Genomic DNA, 21,374 nt, shown 5'->3' on the forward strand with positions numbered 1-21,374 from the left:
GCTCCCACCTCCTTGTTAGATGAAATCCAGGCTCTTTACAGTGGTTAAAGCTCCTCCTGATGAATTTTAAGATAGGACTTATCATCACTGGATTTGATGAAACGCCAAATCTGTTTTCTGAATATGTATTCATTTGGAATGACTTTCAAATGTTGGTTGAACTTTGTTAAGAATACCTTCTTGTTATTCAAACCAATCCTGACAATTATTATTCAACCATCTTTATTTTTAAATTACCCAAAGTATGTGATTCAGGGTTTTGTTTTTTTTTAATTACTCTATTACAAAAATGAACAATATCGAAATAGGTTTGAGTGATAATACGTGTAAAACCCAGTGGAATTGCTTGTCAACTCCAGGAGTGGGGAGAGAGACAACAATAATCATGTAATGTTGAAAAACTTGAGTAGATTTGTTACTGGAATAAAATAAAGAAAATTTTTAAAAAATAAAAATTACCCCCAAGTTCCTGCTTTAAAGAAAGTCAGATGGCCTAGCTGAACTTTTTGTCTCTTAGGGATAGAAGAGTTTGCTGTGCAAGCTTTGAAACCTGTGAACTAAATTGTTCAGAAAGGCTCTGCATAGCACATTGATCGAAAGAAAAGTAAATATAAACATTTATTTCCTCTGCTTTACAGGAATCCAAACAGGATTTTAGCACCTTAAGAGAAATCCTGGCTTACTTGATTCCTCTCAAGAGCCAAAAACTGGATCTTGGTGCCTTCTGTTTCCCTTGTGGTAGATAGGAAGTCAGTGGGTCTTTATTGGAATGGAAAGCAGGGAGCGGAGAGGGGCTTTGTTTTATTTTTAATGTTTTGTTGTTTTTAGACCAGTCACTTCCCAGTGAATACTCCACCCTCCCTTATGACAAAAACAATTCATTAAAACTAAATGTCTCTGGTGACCATGTTTGACAGCTATGCAGCATACCACACCTATGGGCTACTGAGAAAGGGGAAGGAGGTTTCATCATTAGTTCTTTGGAAATAGGCTTGGTTGTTGCATCAAATCTGATTTCTAATATATTTTAGTGTTTTGTTTATGTTGTTTATTGATATTATTGTATATATCAACCTTCTGTTTTTGCATTATTTGCTGTGCATCAGTTCATACAGTCTTCTCATGTTTTGTTTAGCTATTCTTCTGATCAATTGAGAAATCACTTTGTTTCTATTTTTTTCTCTCACAAAAGTGCTGCTATGAATATTTTGATGTGTAATAATTAAAAATGGGTTTGACAAATACAAGAATTTTAAAAATTATTGTTGTGGTCACCATTTATGAAAAATAAACTTCTTAAATCAAAATGACTGTTAACAGCTTTTATTTACAGCAAGGCAGATATTAAGGTGAAAGAGGTAGAAAAAAATCACCTAGCTACAAATATACTAAATCCTAATGCTAGTGTGCAAATGTAAATCCGAATCTTCCAAAAGCCGAAATCTAAAGAGCTAGGAGTCAATGAAAAACCAGAGGGGGAGAGGGAGAGAGAGAGATGAAATGCATTCTTCTCCTTGGTCTCACCTTTTATAACCTTTTTTCCACATCACTTCTTGTCTTTCTCCCATTTCACGGGAACCAACCACAGCCTCTCAGTTTGCCTAGTACTGCCCAAGGGGAGGGGAGGCAGTGCTTGTGGCCTTTGGGGATGTGAACTTTTTTTTTTCTAGTAAGTCACTTGTGAATTCTCTTAGTGACTTACTAAGTGTTAAGTAGGGGTAGTTTTAGTTCTTGATTGATTACCTCAAAATAGACAAAGGAATTTAAAAAATCCTTTCACAAGTATATATGGGATCTTTCTACCTTTGACTTCCTTATGATTCTGCTTAGGGGTGGGTAGTCAGATCAAAAGGTATGATTTAATAAATTTCTTCTAAATTCCAAATTCTTTTCCAGAACAGATAGCACAATTTTTAGCTCTAACAGCATTAATGTTCCTGTCTTCCCACAGGTCTTCCAATATTACCTTTCTTTCCTTTATCATTTTTGCCAATTCAATGGATATAAGAAGAATCTGAAATGTTTAGCCTAGAAAAGTTTTAGAAAGGACGTGTATTTTTAAGTATCTTAAAGGACCCTCATGTAGAAAAGGATTTAAAGGGGCAGATAGGTAGCACAGTGGATAGAGTGCCAGGCCTGGGATCAAATGTGGCCCTCAGACACTTCCTAACTGTGATCCTGAGCAAATCTCTTAATCCTGTATGCCTAGCCCTTTCTGCTCTTCTGTCTTAGAATTGATACTAAGACAGAAGTTAAGGGTTTTAGAAGAAAAAGACTTTAGAGTAAGGATTTTTCTTGGCCTCAGAAGGCAGAGCAGAAATGAAAAGACCACCACTTACTTTGTTTCATCTTCTTATCTGATGCTAAGAAATATATGTTGTGGGGTTGGATAGGTGGAAGCTACATACAGTAAATAGAGCCTATCCTCAAAGAATTTATAGAATGAGGAAATAGGATAAAAATAGGAAAATTAAATAACAGTGTGAGGCTTTAGTACTGTAGATTAATTAAAATTAAATATTGATTGATTGACTACCATGTATGAGGCCATAAACAAATCATTACCAAATAAATGGGAATATTTTAACTATAGTGTACAGCCTTTTGAAGAAGCTTTAAGAAGAAAGGGGGATTCAAATTGGGTCATCTGAAATGAGGTGCTAATGGTCTGGTTGGAGAAAAACTAATACCTAAAAGAAACAAAAACACAAAACTAGTGTTTTTAAGTGACATAGTAGTAATAGTGACACAATAGTAATAATAAACTGTCATGGGGCTTTAAGGTTTTCCAAGCTCTTTACATAGTATCCCATTTGATCTTCACTAACTCTGAAGTAGTAGATGCTGTAGGTATCATCTGCCTTTTGGTAGATGAAGACAGTGAAGCCCTGAGAAATTTAAGTGACTTGACTTGCCTGTGGTCATGCAGCCCAAGTGTGGGAGTCAGGACTCAAACTCAGGGCCCCTTCCCCCCCCCCCCTATATCCAGCACATTCTTTCCATTGATTTTTTTTTTTGCCTCTAACAATAAAACAAAGATAGTTGTTGTGTGTGTGTGTGTGTGTGTGTGTGTGTGCGTGCGTGCGTGCGCGCGCGCGTACACACACCTACAGTATATGCTCTGTGGGTAGGAAGGATATGGCAGAAGTCCCAAAGAGGCACAGACAGTGAGTCTTACCATAATTAGAAAGAAGAGGGAGACAACCGATTGGACTACATGGAGAAAACCTGGGGAGGGGGATGTCAGCTGGATGGTATTTGGATTTGAAGAGGTGGGAAAGTAGGAATAGGCTAAAAGAAAAAAAGATCATTTCAAGAACATTTTGGTAAATGAATGAATTGTGCTTATCTTTATAGTTCTGTCAACCTGTGCTTGTCTTTCTCCCGATCTTGGTGGCTCATTAAAGTAATTTGACCTAATTTTTGGTAAAACTTTAGAATGACCTTTTCCAGATGTCCTTCAATTTTGAAAATTGCAAGATCAATAGAACTAGACTTTGTGCAGGGTCTTTTTGTCTCCTTTCTGCTGACCTTGGGCAAGTTACTCTCTTGGAACCTCAGTTTCCTTTAAGGGAACAACGATACTTTGCTTAGCCAGTTCACAGGGTGACCAAATGAGATGATTTGTATGAAAATACTTTTTTAAACTGTAAAGACATGGGTATCTCCTTAAGGCAATTTTATAAAATTGTAAGATAGTATCTGGTTTTCATTTCTTGAAACATAAGGTTCAAGGGTGGAGGGTGGTTTCATAGAATTTTGACGTTTCTGTGATTCTCATATACTTAACAAAATTGATTCCTGTATTCTAGTTATTTCTGTCTCCATGGAAGCTTGTATATGATTAGATTTCCAGACTCATCTTTAGAGTGAGAGAGAGCTAGCAAGGTTTGTTTCAGAGGCAAAAAGTTGCTGGGGAAGTTTCATTCTCTCAGAGAAGACCAGATTTTGGTCATGGAACTAAAAGATCTTTCTAGCCCATGAGTTCCTAACTGGGGTCTATGAACTTATGTGTGATTTTTTAGTTATTTTTTGGTGGGTTGGTTTTTTTGTTTTCGAAAACATTTCAATATCTGTATTTTAATATTATTCATTTCCTTTGTAAGCTTATGTATTTTATTTTGCATATTTAAAAACATTCAGAGGGGGCAGCTAGGTGATTCTGTGGGTTGAGAACTAGACCTAGAGATGTGAGATCCCGGGTTCATATGTGGCCTCTGACAAGTCCTAGCTGTGAGACCCTGGGCTAGTCACTTAATCCCTATTGCCTACCCCTTACATCTCTTCTGCCTTGGATCCAATATACGATATTGATTCTAAGATGGAAGGTAAAAGTTTTTTTTTAAAACAACATTCTGAGAAGGAATCCATAGAATTCACCAAATTGCCAAAGCGGGTCTAGGAACAAAAGAGATTTAAAAGTCTTTCTCTAGCTAAATGCACATAGAGAGGGAGTATAGTGCAATGAGAATGGCATGAGATAAGGAATCCAGAGGATCTGAGTTCAAAACCTAACTCTCATATTTACTCCCTCCTATGATGTTGGGCAAGTTTCTCTAAACCTCTGGGCTTCAGTTTCTTCTGCTGTAAAATAAGATGGGTGGTACAGCTGCTCTCCGGTGCCTTCCATTTCATCTCAAAAACTGTCACTTTGTAGTTGTACCAGACTTGTATCCTGTACTCCTAGCTTTTCATTTCAACAAATTCAACAAATACTGACCACCCACACATGCTAGAATGTGCAACGAGAGCTATGGAGGTCACACACAGTATACCAAAGGGGTTCAGGGAGGTATGGAATAGCTATAGCTGATAGGAGACAAAAGGAAATAAGTCTTGAAGAATTAGAGTGAGATTTTGATGCATGCAATGCTGTTTGTTTTCAGCATCTGAAACACCACGTTGACATCTGAATCCAGTTGTTTGGGATGGATTTTTTTTAATAGTTCAAATTCCAACGCTTTGATGAAAAGCAAATCCTCTTCAGTAGCTTGAGGCCTTATCCTACTAAATAGAATGGAATAGAATGAAAAAAACATTTATTGAGTGTTTTGTTATGTGCCAGTCACAGGGGATACAAATTAAAAAGTGAGACAGCCCCTGCTCTTCTCAAGGATGGGCTACTCTCAGAGAAAGAGAGAGCACTGGAGTGCACATAGTTTACCCAGAGGAAGAGCTGGGGGTGGGGAGCAGAGATAAATAATACTTTTGAATTAGGCGGAAGCTGGTTAAAGCACAGCTGAAGTTGCTTGTTATCTCCAAACAGGGAAGTGCAATATTTGGAAACTTTTGGCTTGTTTCATATCTCATGTTTCAAGTAGGCAAGTTTTTTAGCTTCTCTGCTGAGGAGGAGGAGAGGGGAAAGAAGAAATGTGAGCCCTGCCCTGGCTCTACAAGGTTAATAAAAGTTCAGGGCCACTGGCTTGGTACTAATCAGGTGGAGATCCATCTGCTGTCCTCTGAGGCAAACACAATGCTCCATCTTATCCTGGGCTTAGGGCCTATGAAAGGACTCTCTTAAGGAGAGCGAATGTATGTCTGCCTCTGTAAGAAGGGGGTTCTGCTCTGTTCGGGCCAGTGACTAGACCCTTCATGTACCTTTGTTTTTCTTTGCTTCCTACTGAAGAGAGCACTTAGGCAGTTACACAGGGCTCCTTCTACTTGGAACCCCTTGGCAACCTGCTGGGCATCAGTTTGCTGAACTGGTTGTCCCTGATGCTGTGTGAGGCATACTTGCCTTTGTGTGGACCATCAATGTGGACTGTTGTATTTATCATCTTCATCCACTAGGACAAGGCACTTGTCACTGAGTTAGTACAAATTAGCACTTCTCTTTCAGAAGAACTTCTAGGATATACAGGGGATTAGTGAGCTCAGTGGGTTATACCAACAAATCTAATGCCACCCAATCCATACCCAACCTGATACTGGGCTCTGTTTTGCAGGGATTTACTTGAAGAACTAAGTAGAAGGTGGTGGAGGGGGGGAATATTGCAGTATACCAATATATATATGTACACACACACACACACACTGTCTTGTAATATTCTCTACATGTATATAGTCTTAAGCATTCCAGAGTTTGTGTTTACCTTGCTAGGTCCTGGCATAGGCATAGAAGGGCCATGCATTCTCAAAGGCATGATGCTACCTGCCTTAGGTTGTGGTGTTTCTCTCTAAAGGAGTAGTAGCTATGAGACAATGGCTTATCATTATTCTATTGAACTAACAGGGCTCACAGAGGACAGCTTGCTGATGGGAAGAAGCACCCGAGAATTAAGGATTCTGGGCCATAGCTCAATTGTAAATCAGATATGATGAACTAAATTTGGAAAGGAAAAAAATGAATTTGAAAGCACCTCTCCTGCCAGGTGGGAAGCCCCAGTGATTTCATAGTAGGAATATGCTATCCTCACAGTTTTTGTGGGGGAAAGAGTTTGAGCTTATAACTATACAACATTGCCTTTGGATTTTAGTTATTATAAGTTTTCCTCTTCAACTTGACATTTGAAACTATATAAAGGGTACATACTTGCTGGATGCTTAATTTTCTTCATCTCCTTCCCCCCCCACCCCACCCCCAAGTATGGTTGCCATATCCTACCTAATCCACATGCAGATATCTGAATACTCTGTTCTGGGTATTTGTGTCTCAAAGTGTTTGTGACTAAAATATGTGTCCCTGGCCACTGTCTAGATCTGTCATTTCCTCCAGGTGTATCTCTTCAAGGGCCTCAGGATATGGGCTACTCTTTGGTCAAGGCAGAGGGAAGCAAATGTTCTGTTAACTTTTTTTTTTCTTTAAACCCTTACCTTCCATCTTCGAGTCAATACTGTGTATTGGTTCTAAGGCAGAAGAGTGGTAAGGGCCCAGGGTCACATAGCTGGGAAGTGTCTGAGGCCAGATTTGAACCTAGGACCTCCCATCTCTAGGCCTGGCTCTCAATCCACTGAGCCACCCAGCTGCCCCCAATGTTACCTTATTTTGACATCTTAACAGAAGCAAATGATTGGTGCTTCGGGGTCCAGGACAGCTCCCCTTGTCTGACCCCAAGGTTTCTATGTGATTGATCAGGTTGGTAACACCCAGTTGTTTTCAAGAGCAGTTGTCAAGGTGTGGATTTGGAGGGGAGCGGGTTAATTGTCTTCCTAATACAAAAATCATTGAAATTCAGTGTTGCTTTTTAGAGCTCTATGTAAGACACTGTGCTAGAGGTACAAAGGTGAAACAAGTTCTTGCTGGCAGGGAGCTTACAGTCTAGTGATCATGGGAATGTGACATCGACATAACTAAGAGAAATGTGAAGTAGAGTGTGTCATAGAGGAGAGTGAAGGAGAAATTCAAACAAAGTGCTCTTGGGGAAAAGTGATGGAATGACCTTTTAGTGGGAGAATCTAGAGTGGCACCTTAACTGAGTCTTGGAGCAAAGGAAAGATTTCCACAGGCAGAGGACATTTCAGAAATAGGAGATACTCTGTACCCAGATATAGAAGCAAGGAAGGGCTAGAAGAGATTGTGGAATTCCTAGTAGTCCAGTTGGGCTGGAATATAGCACCTATACATTAGAAGAAGGTATGTTGATTTTGGCTTATGCCATAAAGTATAGGCTTTTCCAGTGAACCAGAGAGTTCTTTCTCCAAATATCTGGAAACCCAGAGGATTAAAAGCTCCAACGGGCTTTAGACACCATTAAATCCTCCTATTTTATACATGAAGAAACTGGGGCTTAGAGAGGAAAGGATACATGTCAATCCAGGAGCAAGTAGCAGAGACAAGATTTGAAACCATGCCCTCTTACGACAAACCACCCCCTCCTCCCCAAAATATTACTTGAAGGCAGTACATTATCCCCTAAAGGAGACAGTAGCCCCAGTAGAAGGGCTTTATATGCCTGACATAGAAAACAGGTAGCTATCGTGAGGCAGAGATAACTGCTATGTGACTATGAGTAATTAAGTACCTTTGGACCTGATAATGCTTGCCTTTCTTACCTCCCAAGACTGCTATGAAGGTCAAATGAATTAACTCAAGAGTACTTTATGACCAGTCCCTGGTGCCAGCCTAGTCTTTGTCTGCCATTATAAATGTTTACAGGCCAGTGGGTTTGATGCTTTGATTATGAAGTTGGCCTCCCGCCACAACATTCTTGCTGTGTCTCCTTGTTCATCATTTCTAGTGATAAATTGAAGTCATCTTTGGAATTAGTATGTTGGCTCTCTGAATTTTATTTATTTTATTTTTAGCATTTGATCTAGATTTTATTTATTTTTTAGTTTTAATTTTAATTTTGAATATTTTCCCATAGTTACATGTTTCATGTTCTTTCCCTCTCCCCCAAACCCTCCCAGGCTCTGAGTTTTAGCAGAAACAGATCAGACGCAGACATTACTACTGCTCCCTCACCTGGTGATACTTATTTCTTCTTTCAGAGTATGCAGAATTTTTGCACTGTAAGTCCAAGAAGTTTACGGATTTTGATGAAGTTCGCCAAGAGATTGAAGCAGAGACCGACAGGGTCACAGGGACCAATAAAGGCATTTCTCCTATCCCCATTAACTTAAGAGTTTATTCACCACATGGTAAGCATCATATGACATAATCATTTGTTCATTGTGGATATTGGAAGTAGACACTTTAACCATTTCTTTTCTTCAGATTATACTAATATTTTCAGAGTGAGACTCTTGAAGACACCAAGACCAGATAGCATGTGACCTTTAGCTTCTCCCTTCAGCCACCCTTGTTCTTTTGGGAAATGTGACCCAAGAAGCATTTTTTAAAATCAGATTAATTGATTAGCCAGTGAGAATATAAATGGATTATTGGTAAGATCTGAGGCAGGAATCTATCCTGGAACATTTTCTGGTATAAGCCTCATGCCAGGAATTGTGAGCAGTGTACAGATATTGTCAGACAAGTCACTAGGGGGATTGTTGATGAGCTCTCAATTTTATGTCTTTTCCAGGCTTTGAGGCTGACTTTCCTTCAACTTTGGTTTTTCCTTCTAGTGTTGAATCTAACCTTAATTGATCTTCCGGGCATTACCAAGGTGCCTGTTGGTGACCAGCCTATGGACATTGAGTACCAGATCAGGGATATGATCCTACAGTTCATTAGCAAAGAGAGCAGCTTGATTCTTGCAGTCACTCCAGCCAACATGGATCTAGCAAATTCAGATGCCCTCAAGATGGCTAAGGAAGTTGATCCTCAAGGTAAGTCCTGGACCCCCAGGTATCAACCAGAAAGAGCTGGAAATTGAGAAGGGAAAGGGGCAAGGGAACAAGCATTTAAAGAGGGCCTGCTAGATGCCAGGCATCATGCTAAGTGATTTACAAATATTCTCTCATTGGGTGAAATTGCTTCTAAATCCCTGCATTTCCTATCATTTTCTGGAATATATGAAAAAGGATCATTGGGCCAAGCTGTGCTTCTGGAAAAAGACTTGAGTTACAGATTTTAATCTCCTTATGATCAATACAAGACCTTCTCCAGGAATAAGCCTCTGCAGTAACTTGAAGCACACGTGCAAAGCTCAACTTCTCTCTCTAGACCTATGTCTTCGTCAGTCTCTCAGCATTTGTCCTCATTAACTTAATAGATATCCAGCCAAAAACTGGCATGGGTCATGAGCAGGTATAATACTTTGTGATTGGAGAATGTCCTTGTTTCAGTATGAGATAAATACCAAGGCTCAGGGAAGTGGGAAGAGTCTTTCAAATATAAGCTTCTGACTAATGCTAGAGTCATGAATAATTGCCTAGTGAGGCAAGGGGTTGACTCTGGTAACAATGATGTTTCTCCTACAAAGTATTTTAGACTAAGGTTATACCTGGAGCCTTGGGATGACATTAATGTCCCAAGTTAGGCATTCTAAGAGTTTCTCCATATTGTCCTAGGGAAATCCTCCTGATGGTTCCTTTAGGCCTGTGATGGCAAACCTATGGCCTGGGTGCCAGAGATGGTACCCAGAGTGCTCTCTGTGGGCACATGGCCCTCCACCCCCAGAGATTGTTACTAGAAAGGCAGAGGAACTCGGGAGGAGCTGCTCTCCTCCCCCTCTCCACCATGTCTAATGGTATTTTTTCCCATCCCTGCCCCTCTGCCCAGCAGCCCAATGGGAGTGCATAGGGGGTGAGGTGGGTGGCTCACAGGCAGCAGAGCTGGAGGGGAGCAGAGTGCTCAGGCCACTCCCTTCCCCCTCTCTACACTTGCTAAGGACATTGCTCACTTCATCTGCCTATCAACCCTATGGAAGTGCTTCCATCCTACCCTCCCCTGTGTGGGGTAAGGCGGGGCACACAGTCTGTGGAAGATTCGGTTCACTATTACTGCTTTAGGATGTTCTTTTATGTGTCTGCCTTGTGACTTTTTCAGGCTTACGGACAATTGGTGTTATAACCAAGCTTGACCTAATGGATGAAGGCACAGATGCCAGAGATGTGCTTGAGAACAAGTTGCTCCCCTTGAGAAGAGGTATGACTCTATAATCCAAATCCTTTGGGAGCGATAATGATAAATAGCTTCCTTTGGATATTTGAGAACAGAGATGGAGAGAAGGGCCGGGTAATCATGGGATTTTGTCAGTGCTCACTCCATTTTTGTTAGCCTGACTTGTTCAGCCACCACATAAATGGAGATAGCCTGGTGTTCTGGGATGAGCACTGAGCTAGATTATAAATCCCCCATGAGGGAAGTGATGGAACATGTTTTAGTTTTCTTTGTATCTTTTCCAAAGGCTAGCACAGTGTTCTGCATATAGAAAATGTTTTGTTAAGTGAATGAAGAGACCTGAATTCTATCTAATCCTAGATTAGACTTAACTCTGAGGCCCTTAAGCAAGCCACTTCCTTTCTCTGGGCCCCTATTTCCATATCTCTTAGATGAGACTTGATGACTTCTAAGTTCTAAAGTTATAATGATAAAAGTTACATGATTCTAAATCTTAGATTTCTTTTATTTACTAATAATTCCTCCAAAAAGCTCAAAAGTGTGCAGTAAGTAGGATTTTGTTGGTATCCCTCTGCAGAAGCTTCCCCCCACATTTATGTAGGCCTTTAGAATCAAAATGAAAAGTGTAAGTCTCTTCTGAATTACCTTAGTGATTGAAAAATGCCAAAGGCTCAAGTCAATGGTGTCCCTACAGGTTATATTGGTGTGGTGAATCGGAGCCAAAAGGACATTGATGGAAAGAAGGATATCCGAGCAGCCCTTGGGGCCGAGAGGAAATTTTTCCTGTCTCACCCAGCTTATCGACACATAGCAGACCGAATGGGTACCCCCCATTTGCAGAAGACCCTGAACCAGGTATGGGATTGCAGTGACTAAAAGATAAAATGATTGAGGAAAAAAAGGTTCTGTGTTTTGAGCATACTGATTTATTAAGCAGTGCTTGACAACTGCCCAACAAAATGGGGCCAGGCCTCCTCATTATAGGGCTAGATCCTAAAAACCAGGGAAGACAGATTTTTATGCATTAAAAGCAACCAAATAAGACCAATTAATTAAAAGGAAACAATACAACATTTGGTAATCTCATGTCTAATTGGAAGAAAACTTAGAGACTTTTCAAGTTAGAAGTAGGAGAAGGAATAGATGCAATTCCCTGAATTCAGAAAAAGCGATATCCAGGAACATGGAAACAATAACTGATTGGACCTATGGGATCATTTTTCAGATAAGACATGTAGATTGCTTTGATATGTAGTTTGTAAGAAAACTCTATCAATCTTTGGATCTGAATGGGTTTCTGGTCAGCATAACCTAGGACTTTAGTTAAGGGTCTCTAAACATCAAGTTGAGGTGATCCAGCTTTCTAGCCACACAGAGCTAGGTTCAAACAATGCAATAAGGTTTTCTCCCAATTCCCACAATTTGAATAGTTTTCTCACAAGACAGAACTTGGACTAAACCCTTAATTGAATAGAAACTAAGCTAGCTCCAGAATTGTATAAGGATAAAAAATAATAAAGGCTAAGATAAATATATAAATTAGTAATTTAATTAAAGCCATGCTGATAGATAAAGTCATTAGACCACGCGCTTGTAAGAATTCAAAACTGCTGCCCCAGCCATTATTACCTCCCGTCTCTTCCTGAGTCTGCTGGCCAAGAGGCCACTCCCCCCTAACCCAGGAGATTTAAACTGTTCTCTGCGTGGAGACGTAGGCTTCCCCACACCCAAAGAACCGGAACCAGAAACCCGTTGGACCACGGGAAATGTAGTTTGATAATTTCCACGTGTCCATAGAAAATACATATATATACTTAAAGATGGCATCCCCCAAATTTCCTTCTTACAATTGAATAACAAGATAGAATCAGTATGATTTACTCAGGACTCACAATTAACCATTTGCTGTCTTAATCCCCTCACTTCCCTCAGGATAACACTTAAGAGAGCTTTTCCTCCCACCCCTGTGAAGTATAGGGTAGGAGTTCCTAAAGGCTAGTTGGAGAGATTGTTTACCCATTCTCCATTAGAGTTGAGCTGTTCTGTGATCCCTTGAATATCATTTTTGCAACATCAAGAACATTGCTGGTCCCATATCTCTGGAAGCCCTGAGTTATTACTGTTGTGTGTTTGAATGGATGGGTGGGTGGTGTGTGCTCCCTGCTGCAAGTGTGTGCTTGCAAGTGTCATGATATTGGCTATAAAGAGGTCAATAGGTTTCAGGACAGTGGCACAATCTGGAATAAGAACAGAAGCAGCCTTGCTTCTCAGAGAAGGGAGCAAAGATTCCAGCCCAGTAAATAAAAGAACAGAACATTGCTGTGTGGGACAGAGGGGGATGAAACCTTTCAAAAAGAGTAGTAAAGCTGCCTCAATTCAGAGGCTTTGGGATTGACATGAAGTCCTAGAAGGGTTGTTAGCCCCAAGAAGTGCCTGTCCCCGAATTACTGCCGAAAGAACTGGGTTTGGGAGCCTGGAACATTGGGAATCTTAGAGCCCTATTAAATCTCCTGGGTTTAGATGGTTCCTGTTGCAGTCGAAGCAAAGTAGCACATTCTTTTGCTCTTTCTCCACTGGAACATGCTCCAGATTGGCTTTTCCAGTGGCTTGCCTGGAACAACAAAGCCAAGCAGTGTGCAGACTTTGTAACCTTTAGCAAGGGCTTCTGATCCTACTGGGGACTGATGCTCATCCTTCCTGTGACCCTTTTAACATAGCAACTGACCAATCATATCCGAGAGTCTCTGCCTGCACTACGAAGTAAGCTCCAGAGCCAGCTGCTGTCCTTGGAGAAAGAGGTGGAAGAATACAAGAATTTTCGACCTGATGATCCCACACGGAAAACCAAAGCCCTTCTGCAGTAAGTGCTCACTAATTTAGTAAATGGCCTGGAGTCTCAGGGTTGAGCTCTTCTCTTTGTCTAGGGAACTTTCTTTTTTCCTGGCTAAAGGTGACTTGGGCAGACAAGTGTTGGGACTGGAATCGGGAAAATTCATCTTCCTGAGTTCAAATCTGTCCTCAGACACTTAATAGCTCTGTGACTCTGGGCAAGTTTCTTAATTCTGTTTGCCTCCGTTTCCTCCACTGTTAAGATGAGGACATAGTAGAGAAGAAAATGACCAACCACTCCGGTATCTTTGCCAAAAGGGCTTTTAATCGAATCACAAAGAATTGTACAGGCCTGAAACTACTCAGCAGCATGAAAAGACAAAAGATGCTTTCCTTCCATTTGTGTACTTGGGCTTATCACTGGTTTCTTGAGTTGTGGACTGAGAGGCCAGGGTGGGGGTGGGGAGTGGAGTAGAAACTCTGGCCTTCTGCCTCAGGGCTTGGAACAAAGAAATGTCCCTTGCAAGAGATGGGCCTCCATTTCTGGTGGGAGAGGAAGCTTTGGGGCAGACACTGAATTGCTATAGGCTTATAAAAGGGGTCTTTCATGTATGAAGCCTCTAAATCCCCCATAGTGAAGTGGCTGTCTCTTTTCAGTTTGGGGATGGTAGTTGAGATTGTCAGGTTAACTGGCATTTGCCACCTGGATTTTTGTGCCTAGGAAAGAGTGACAGACCTCACAAGTGTGAATCTTTTCTCATCCTTATTCCTAAGGAATTGCCTTTTTATCTTGATAATGTTATTGCAAACAGTGAGAACTAGATCTGGGCTTTGTAATTGTTGGGGAGGTGCATATTAAACTAAGTCATTCTGGTAGGCCTGGGAGAACTGGTCTTGTACATGTCGACTATTCACATTGTTTGATTCCATTTGGTTTCTAAGCATAATTATGAGCATCATAGGTATATGCTTTTCAGCGATATCATTCTTAGTCTCTTTTGTTTTGCTTCTTTATGATTCTTTTTCCTCTAAGTTAAAACTATTTTGAGAACTTGGCTCAGAGTGCTGGACTAATATTAACTTTTGTGTTCCTTTTGAAAGAAAAGTTGTGTGCATCAATTGCTTTCCTGAGGAAATAGTTTGCCTTAATTTTAGGCATCTTATTTGCTAATCTGGTCACATAACCAGTGTTAAGCATATTGAAATACCTTCTTTGGTCTTGCAATTTTAGGATGGTCCAGCAATTTGGTGTGGACTTTGAAAAGAGAATTGAAGGCTCAGGAGACCAGGTGGACACATTGGAACTTTCTGGTGGTGCAAGGATTAATCGCATCTTTCACGAGAGGTTTCCATTTGAGCTTGTAAAGGTGACATATTCTATGCTTCTCTTTTTCTTCTGCCAGAGGACAGTTAGAACTCTCTTCCAAGGGTCTATGGGCTTTGCAGAATAGGCACTTAATAGATGCTTTATGAATTGATAAAAGACAGTGAAGTGTGCCTTCATACTTATAAATAAACTTGTGAATTTACTCTTGTTTTTGAAGGGATTAAAATTCTCTAGTTTGGGGGTTGATGTGTCCCATTCTTCATAGTTAAACAGGATTCTAATAGCCAACTGCTCATGGGAAGCTTTCTTATAAAGATATTTCTTATAGGGGAGATACTCAGTTTTGTAACTCACTTCCTTAATTTATTGAACTACTGTGATTTTATAGATACCTACCTCTGCATATTTTATCTTTTAGATGGAATTTGATGAGAAAGACTTGAGACGAGAAATTAGCTATGCAATTAAAAACATCCATGGAGTCAGGCAAGTACTAGGGGTGGGGGAGGAGTATCCACTTCCTTCTGTTGACATGTTATTGTCTCGGCCTGGCCCGTTTTCTGAAATGCCTGTGCTCCTAGCCTCTGATAGCTAGGTTTGGGAGGGGACTGTGTTGTCCAGGGACTAACAGGTCTCAGGACCAAAGCCCAGGGCCTTGGTTGGCGGGGGGAAGAGAGGCAGTCGGTCTGTGGTGTTATTCCCTATTATCTCCTAGGACAAGTCAGTTTCCCTTTAATATTTTGACATTTGGGGGTAAAATTTTACATCTGATTTGAGACGTGTAAGTACAGCATGACATAAATTACATTGTTCATAGGACCATAGTGACCATAAATGCCACTCCTTCCTCCCACCCCAATCTTGTTATAAAGGTCATGATATAAAATGAGGCTATACATCGACCACCTGCTCTGGTAAGAGCCTTTAAAAGCTAAGTTTTCCTCCAAGTTAAGCTGCCTTTAGAAGAGTATGAGGGGATGGATTTTGTCTGTAGGGGTAAGAAGGGACACAAATCTGAAGGCAACCAGCATCAGAGAAAAAGGAATTTAATATTGGTCACACTGAATGTTGCCAAGCAATAGTAGATTCATGCTGCCAAAATGGTCCTTGGTTGACACTGGGCATTCCTAATTAATGGGAGTGGGCCTATGACTCAGATATGTGATTACTGCTATTTCTTCAGTTAACCAAACAGTTACCATTAATATTGTTGATTGTTTTTTGTTTTTCTTTGATTATTTCCTTCACCCTTGCTCTTGTGGTTGGACGTGCATAGGACGGGGCTCTTCACCCCAGACTTGGCATTCGAGGCCATTGTGAAAAAGCAGGTGGTGAAGCTGAAAGAGCCTTGTCTGAAATGTGTCGACCTGGTTATTCAGGAGTTAATCAATACAGTTAGGCAGTGTACCAGTAAGGTATTGAGCCCTCCCTGAGGGTTTTGGAAAAGGGAGCCTTGGGGGGTGGGTGGTATCAGGATTGCAGTGCCCTACCTGCTCTGACTGGTCATTCTCCCACATTCCTTTTACTTCCAAGAGGATGTTTTCTTCCTCTGGATTACAGAGTGTAAGACTACTGAAATTATTTGCCTCATCTTCCCACCACTCTTCAGTGAGGTCACTTTATGTCTTTCTAGAGGCACTAGAATGAATGGGAGAAGCACACTAGAATGTGAAGAGTGCCAAACAGGCCTCAGGAGGTGGCCAGCTGAGTGGGCAGCTTATCCTGGGATCCTGATACCCAACATAGCATGTGTCTTGACTGATTTTAAATGCTGCTTTGCTACACCCTGGGAAGCAGAAAATTAAAACATGCCCCTTCTTGAGCCTGGGACCCACAATCCTCTATCCATCATGGGTTTTTCTTTTTGGAAAAAAAAAGAAAAAAGAAAGAAAAGAAAAGAACTCCATAGCACAGCGTTTTGCATGACCCCACTGTTGCAGCACCAGTGTGCTTCCTTTGCTGCACATAGCAGGGAGCCAAGAATCCCCGAGAGCAACAGAATGATGAAGTGAGCATGTGGGTAACTGGCCTGTCAGACCTGGCATCGCCATGCACAGGGCAGCTTTGCCAGGATTGCCTATCTGCAGCGTGCCTTCTGCTGCTCTCCTCCAGGCAGGGGCAACATTCTATAGAGAACTTGGCTCCCCTAAACTGGGAAGTTGAAGTATGTCACACACAGAATAATTGGCACAGTCAGTTCCTACACATGTCCCTGTCCTTCTACCTCCTACTCCCCCAACCTTCCCTGTACACACACACACACACACACACACACACACACACACACACACACACACACACACACCNACACACACACACACACACACACACACACACACACACACACACACACACACACACACACACACACACACACACCCTCTCCCAACAGTGCCTGCTTCCCAGAGTGGCCTGCTTCAGCTGAGCCATTTAAATGCTTTCCCAGGGTTGCGAATGGGTGTGTGTGTGTGTGGGTATGTGTGCTCATGCGCATGCATGAATTTGCGTATGCTGGATAAGGAGTCCTGGGGCTGTCTTTTAGAGTCAGGAGGTTTTGCTTATGCTGCAGTTCCTGATCTGTGTCATTTTTAAAAGCCTGCATTTGCTTTCCAAGCTTCTTCAGTCAAACCCGGCAGGGTTGGAAGTAGATTTCCAGAGGCTACAACGCGTATTTGAAAATTCAGGGCACCCAGTGCATTGGGTGTAAGGTGACTAAAGCACTATTGACAAGTCCAGCCAAAAGCCCCTTGAAATGGCTCTCCTTCCGAAGCAGCTTCCCAGGGCAAATGCCAAGGCTTTTACTATGCCTCTTACTAACTGGTTGCCTCTCTCCTTTTCTTCCCTCTCTCTGTCTTTTTGTTACTGTGTGTGTTTGGTCTGCAATGCCTTTTGGGGTCTCGTCTTTCTGCCTCCCTCTCGTGCTCTGCATGACGCAGGACGGGTCTCTTCACCCCCGACATGGCCTTTGAAGCCATTGTGAAAAAACAGATTGTAAAGCTCAAAGAGCCGAGTTTGAAGTGTGTTGATCTGGTGGTCTCAGAGCTGGCCACCGTCATTAAAAAGTGTGCCGAGAAGGTAATGGGCTAAATTTTTTTTCCATCTGTTAGTCTAACCTGAGCATCTGGAATATACTGACTCCACAGGACCTGCCAAACTTAATGCCTTAGGCTTAATTCATGTTCTTTGCAAAAATGAAACAAGTTTGGTGGCATTATTATTATCTGGTCCATGCCACGACTCTGTTAACCTATCATCCGTGGTCAAAAATAAATTTGGAGGTCCTGCTGAGACACATGACATAGGTGCTATCTTAAACCACTGCCCAGGAGACCAAAATGCCCATGAAATGGCTTTAGCCCCAGAGCTTCAGGGCATGGAGAAGGCTATTCATCTTTTGCTGCTTCATATTAGTTCATGCTATAATCCAGCCCTGGGGGGTGGAGGTAGGAAAGGGGACATCGGTGACATTTGACTGGTAAACACACTTCACCTGCTTTGAATGAAATCTTTTCATCTTTGATTATCTAAAAAAAATTTGTATAATCTCTTTAATTGTCTTGCCAACTCAAGCTACCCATATTTGTCTCTTTAATGAGTGTTTGTGGTGACAAAATTGGGGATCAATGAAGTCCTTTCATGTCTTCTTGGCTCTCCGTGGCTTTCTGCTTTCTTCATGTAAATTGTTGTGGGTTTTGTTCTATGTGGAGCCATCTGACATGGCTCTTTCCTCTCCCACAGCTTGGCTCCTATCCCAGGTTACGAGAAGAAACAGAAAGAATTGTCACCACTTACATCAGGGAGCGAGAAGGAAGAACAAAGGACCAGGTGTGTTCCGAAGGGTCTTGGACAATGTGTCCTGCAAACACTGAGAACTGATGACTTAAGACCAGGCTGCCTTTTTTAACAGCCAAAGCTTGTTCTATCCGGACTTCATGTGACTGAACCCATACGTTAGATCTCTAACTTGCAAAGGCAGCATTCAGCTCCAGGGTGCTCATGACCATGTGTATTCAGTGAAATAGAGTGGTGAGCTGAGAGCCTGGAGCTACCAGGAAGATGAAGCCTGCCCTACTGGCCATTTGCCTAGGTTGGAAAATAGTTATAGATCTCCCTCTGCTGGTAGACTTGGGGAGTATGCTCAATTGCCATATATGTGTATTTGGACCTTTGGTACATAGACAGTTCAAAGTAAGGTATTTGTTCTTTTGTTTGTTTTTTAACTGGTAGCAAACTTACTCTTATCTCTTCAGATCCTTCTTCTGATCGACATTGAGCTGTCATACATCAACACAAATCATGAGGACTTCATTGGCTTTGCAAAGTATGTATATTCTACCTGCAGCTTCTTGGATGTAGGAGCCCTGCTCCCAGAAGGGCTTCAGTCTTAGAGCTGGCCCTCCTAGAGGGCACCAAGGCTCCAGGTGATGATGGCTCAGAAGAGTGGGCTGGGCTGGGGCTAATTTCCTAAGGAAGACATGTTCTGAGTTTCGAGGATCCTTCTGTCAGAAGAAGTCACTTTAAAAGGAGCACATGAGGTTCCTCTCTTGCTTTAAATAGGATGTTATAAAAAATCAGGCAAGCTTCTCTAATAGCAGTGGCTTAAAAAAGCAATGACAGGGGCAGCTGGGTAGCTCAGTAGAGTGAGAGTCAGGCCTAGAGACGGGAGGTCCTAGGTTCAAACCCGGCCTCAGCCACTTCCCAGCTGTGTGACCCTGGGCAAGTCACTTGACCCCCATTGCCCACCCTTACCAATCTTCCACCTATGAGACAATACACCGAAGTACAAGGGTTAAAAAAAAAAAAAGCAATGACAGTATTTTAGCTGAATATTGCAATGAATGATAATACTTCAAGATTCTTCCCTTTCCCCCCCAGTTGAAGTGATAATGGCATCCCATCTTAGCACAGGAAGAACTGAATTAGACCTGTGTGTGTTGTTAGACCCAGATTCATAATAGTGTCTGTCACACACAAGGAATCAAAAGAAATGGGGTCTGGATCTTGCTGGTTATCATGGCTTCATCAGCCCCTTCCTATTGAATGGGCTTAAGCAATCCATGCTTAGTTTCCTAGGAAAGTTTAGTTCCTTTTAGTTTAAGAGAAGTTGCCTTACTACTAAGGAGGAGCCTGGTCTCTTCTCAAACTTCAGAAGGAGCTAGTCCCAGGAAAAGTCTTTGAGGGTATGCTCCGCCCAGGCAAAGATGGCAAGTAAAAGAGCAATGGCTTCTCCAGATCTTCCCTGCCTTTGGACATGGCAATGAGCCATGACTGTCTGATCACAGGGAATTCAGTCTCCTGCTGTGTGTACCCTGTCATTCAGAATGAAGATGAATTCAATACCCTCAGCTTGGATTACCAACCTGCTGTGGAAGCTTCCCGTGCCTCTGTCTTGGTGTCCATGTTGTGGAGCTGAAATCCCTGGGACTCTTTCCCCCTTTGATTACTGTTCTTTTCCTCACTTTGTTTCTGCTTTTCACACTTCATCCACAGTTCCTCCTTCTCACCATCTCTCCTGTTTTTCCTTTGATCACTTCACTCTTTCCTCTGGACTCCTTGGCCTTCCTCCCAATAACCCCAGCTGTTACTATACTGAGCAGCTTGTGACCGGGTGGGTATCTGCCTGCTGTGTATGCTGTTTCAGTAGTATGTTAGTGGGGCTTTGGTATAGGTCTGTTTTTGGCAAAGATAGTGGTAAATCCCAGGGCAGGAGGACTTGCTTGCTTAGGGAAACAGACCAATTCAGATTCTGATTTTCAGACTGAAGAAGTAGTAAAGATGTTCCCTGAGCCCTGCTGTTGTGAAAGCCTGATCATCAGTGCTCTTGTATAGATTTTCACTCTGATCCAAGGCTTCTCTGTTTATCAAGCTCCCTCAGGTACTAGGACGGGTGGTTGCATTGGCAAGGGCCCCACGCCCCTACCCCTGCCTTCTAAGCATTTGCCATTTAAAACAAAAAACCCCTTCATAGAGACAGATATTCAAACAGAGCCCTATGTTGAACTCTCCTCTTCCTCCTCTCGGTTGAGTCTGAAAGAAAGCAAAATTGGTGACTTTTCCTCCTTTGCCTTGTATTAATTTCCTGACTCAGGTAAGTAAAACTTTTATTGGTAATAAGCACTCTTGTGGTCAGCCTGGTTATGGCACCTGAAATTTCACATCAAGCTATCCCACCATCCCCTTAGAATGGGTAGCTCCAAAGCTCATGCTGCTCAGGCTCTGGACTTGGCAGCTTAAGAGTTGGAGAGGAGGACATCTGAAGAGATCCTCCACTGCCTTTACCTGAAAAGGAAGCTTTAGGTTGGTTCGCTCATGTCCCAACCATCGAGACAACATTGGACTTGCACAAGCTTTTTTCTAAGTTCCTCAAGGAGTAAATAAATAGAAACTAGGAGCACATTCAGTTGTGTATAGAAATGGAGTTAAAGCAGGGCTTCTTCCCCTTTTGTGTGTCCTGGTACCTTTTGGCAAGCTGTTTGGGAAAGAAGCTTTGAAATCTCCTCTCAGAATCAAGTTTCTCAACAAATGAAATAAAATACAAAGGAAGCCAATTACACAGAAATACACTTCTTAAAATATATATATTTTTAAAACATCATAGAGCCAAAGTTAAGAATTCCTGGGGTGGGGGGAAGAAGGGGGTTTACATTGATGTAAATCAGCCACAGCTTTCAGAATGCTAGAGCTGCTTTCCAGGTTTTTGTAAAATACATTTGTTTGTAGCCCTCCGTGGCTCTCCTCAGATGAACAGTTACTCTCCAGAGGGAAAAC

At 41.9% G+C, this 21,374-nt stretch overlaps 1 protein-coding gene across 8 annotated transcripts in view; it reads left to right on the plus strand.

Annotated features, from left to right (window-relative positions):
* Positions 1–21,374, plus strand: part of DNM2 (dynamin 2) — a 79,215-nt gene that overhangs the window by 38,768 nt on the left and 19,073 nt on the right. For 5 of the 8 annotated variants that reach the window (XM_044669993.1, XM_044670026.1, XM_044670044.1 and 2 more), the window contains exons 3-12: positions 8,431–8,580; positions 9,010–9,213; positions 10,376–10,474; positions 11,145–11,305; positions 13,168–13,310; positions 14,511–14,646; positions 15,025–15,092; positions 15,883–16,021; positions 18,345–18,431; positions 18,857–18,927. In XM_044669993.1, the coding sequence (XP_044525928.1) occupies positions 8,431–8,580; positions 9,010–9,213; positions 10,376–10,474; positions 11,145–11,305; positions 13,168–13,310; positions 14,511–14,646; positions 15,025–15,092; positions 15,883–16,021; positions 18,345–18,431; positions 18,857–18,927 (1,258 nt within the window). Of the gene's footprint in view, positions 1–8,430; positions 8,581–9,009; positions 9,214–10,375; positions 10,475–11,144; positions 11,306–13,167; positions 13,311–14,510; positions 14,647–15,024; positions 15,093–15,882; positions 16,022–17,542; positions 17,682–18,344; positions 18,432–18,856; positions 18,928–21,374 lie in introns of all 8 variants that reach the window. The other 3 variants (XM_044670018.1, XM_044670011.1, XM_044670034.1) reach the window with 1 other exon arrangement.

This window comes from Gracilinanus agilis, chromosome 1, assembly GCF_016433145.1.
Source record: "Gracilinanus agilis isolate LMUSP501 chromosome 1, AgileGrace, whole genome shotgun sequence".
In the NCBI taxonomy this organism is placed as follows: domain Eukaryota; kingdom Metazoa; phylum Chordata; class Mammalia; order Didelphimorphia; family Didelphidae; genus Gracilinanus; species Gracilinanus agilis.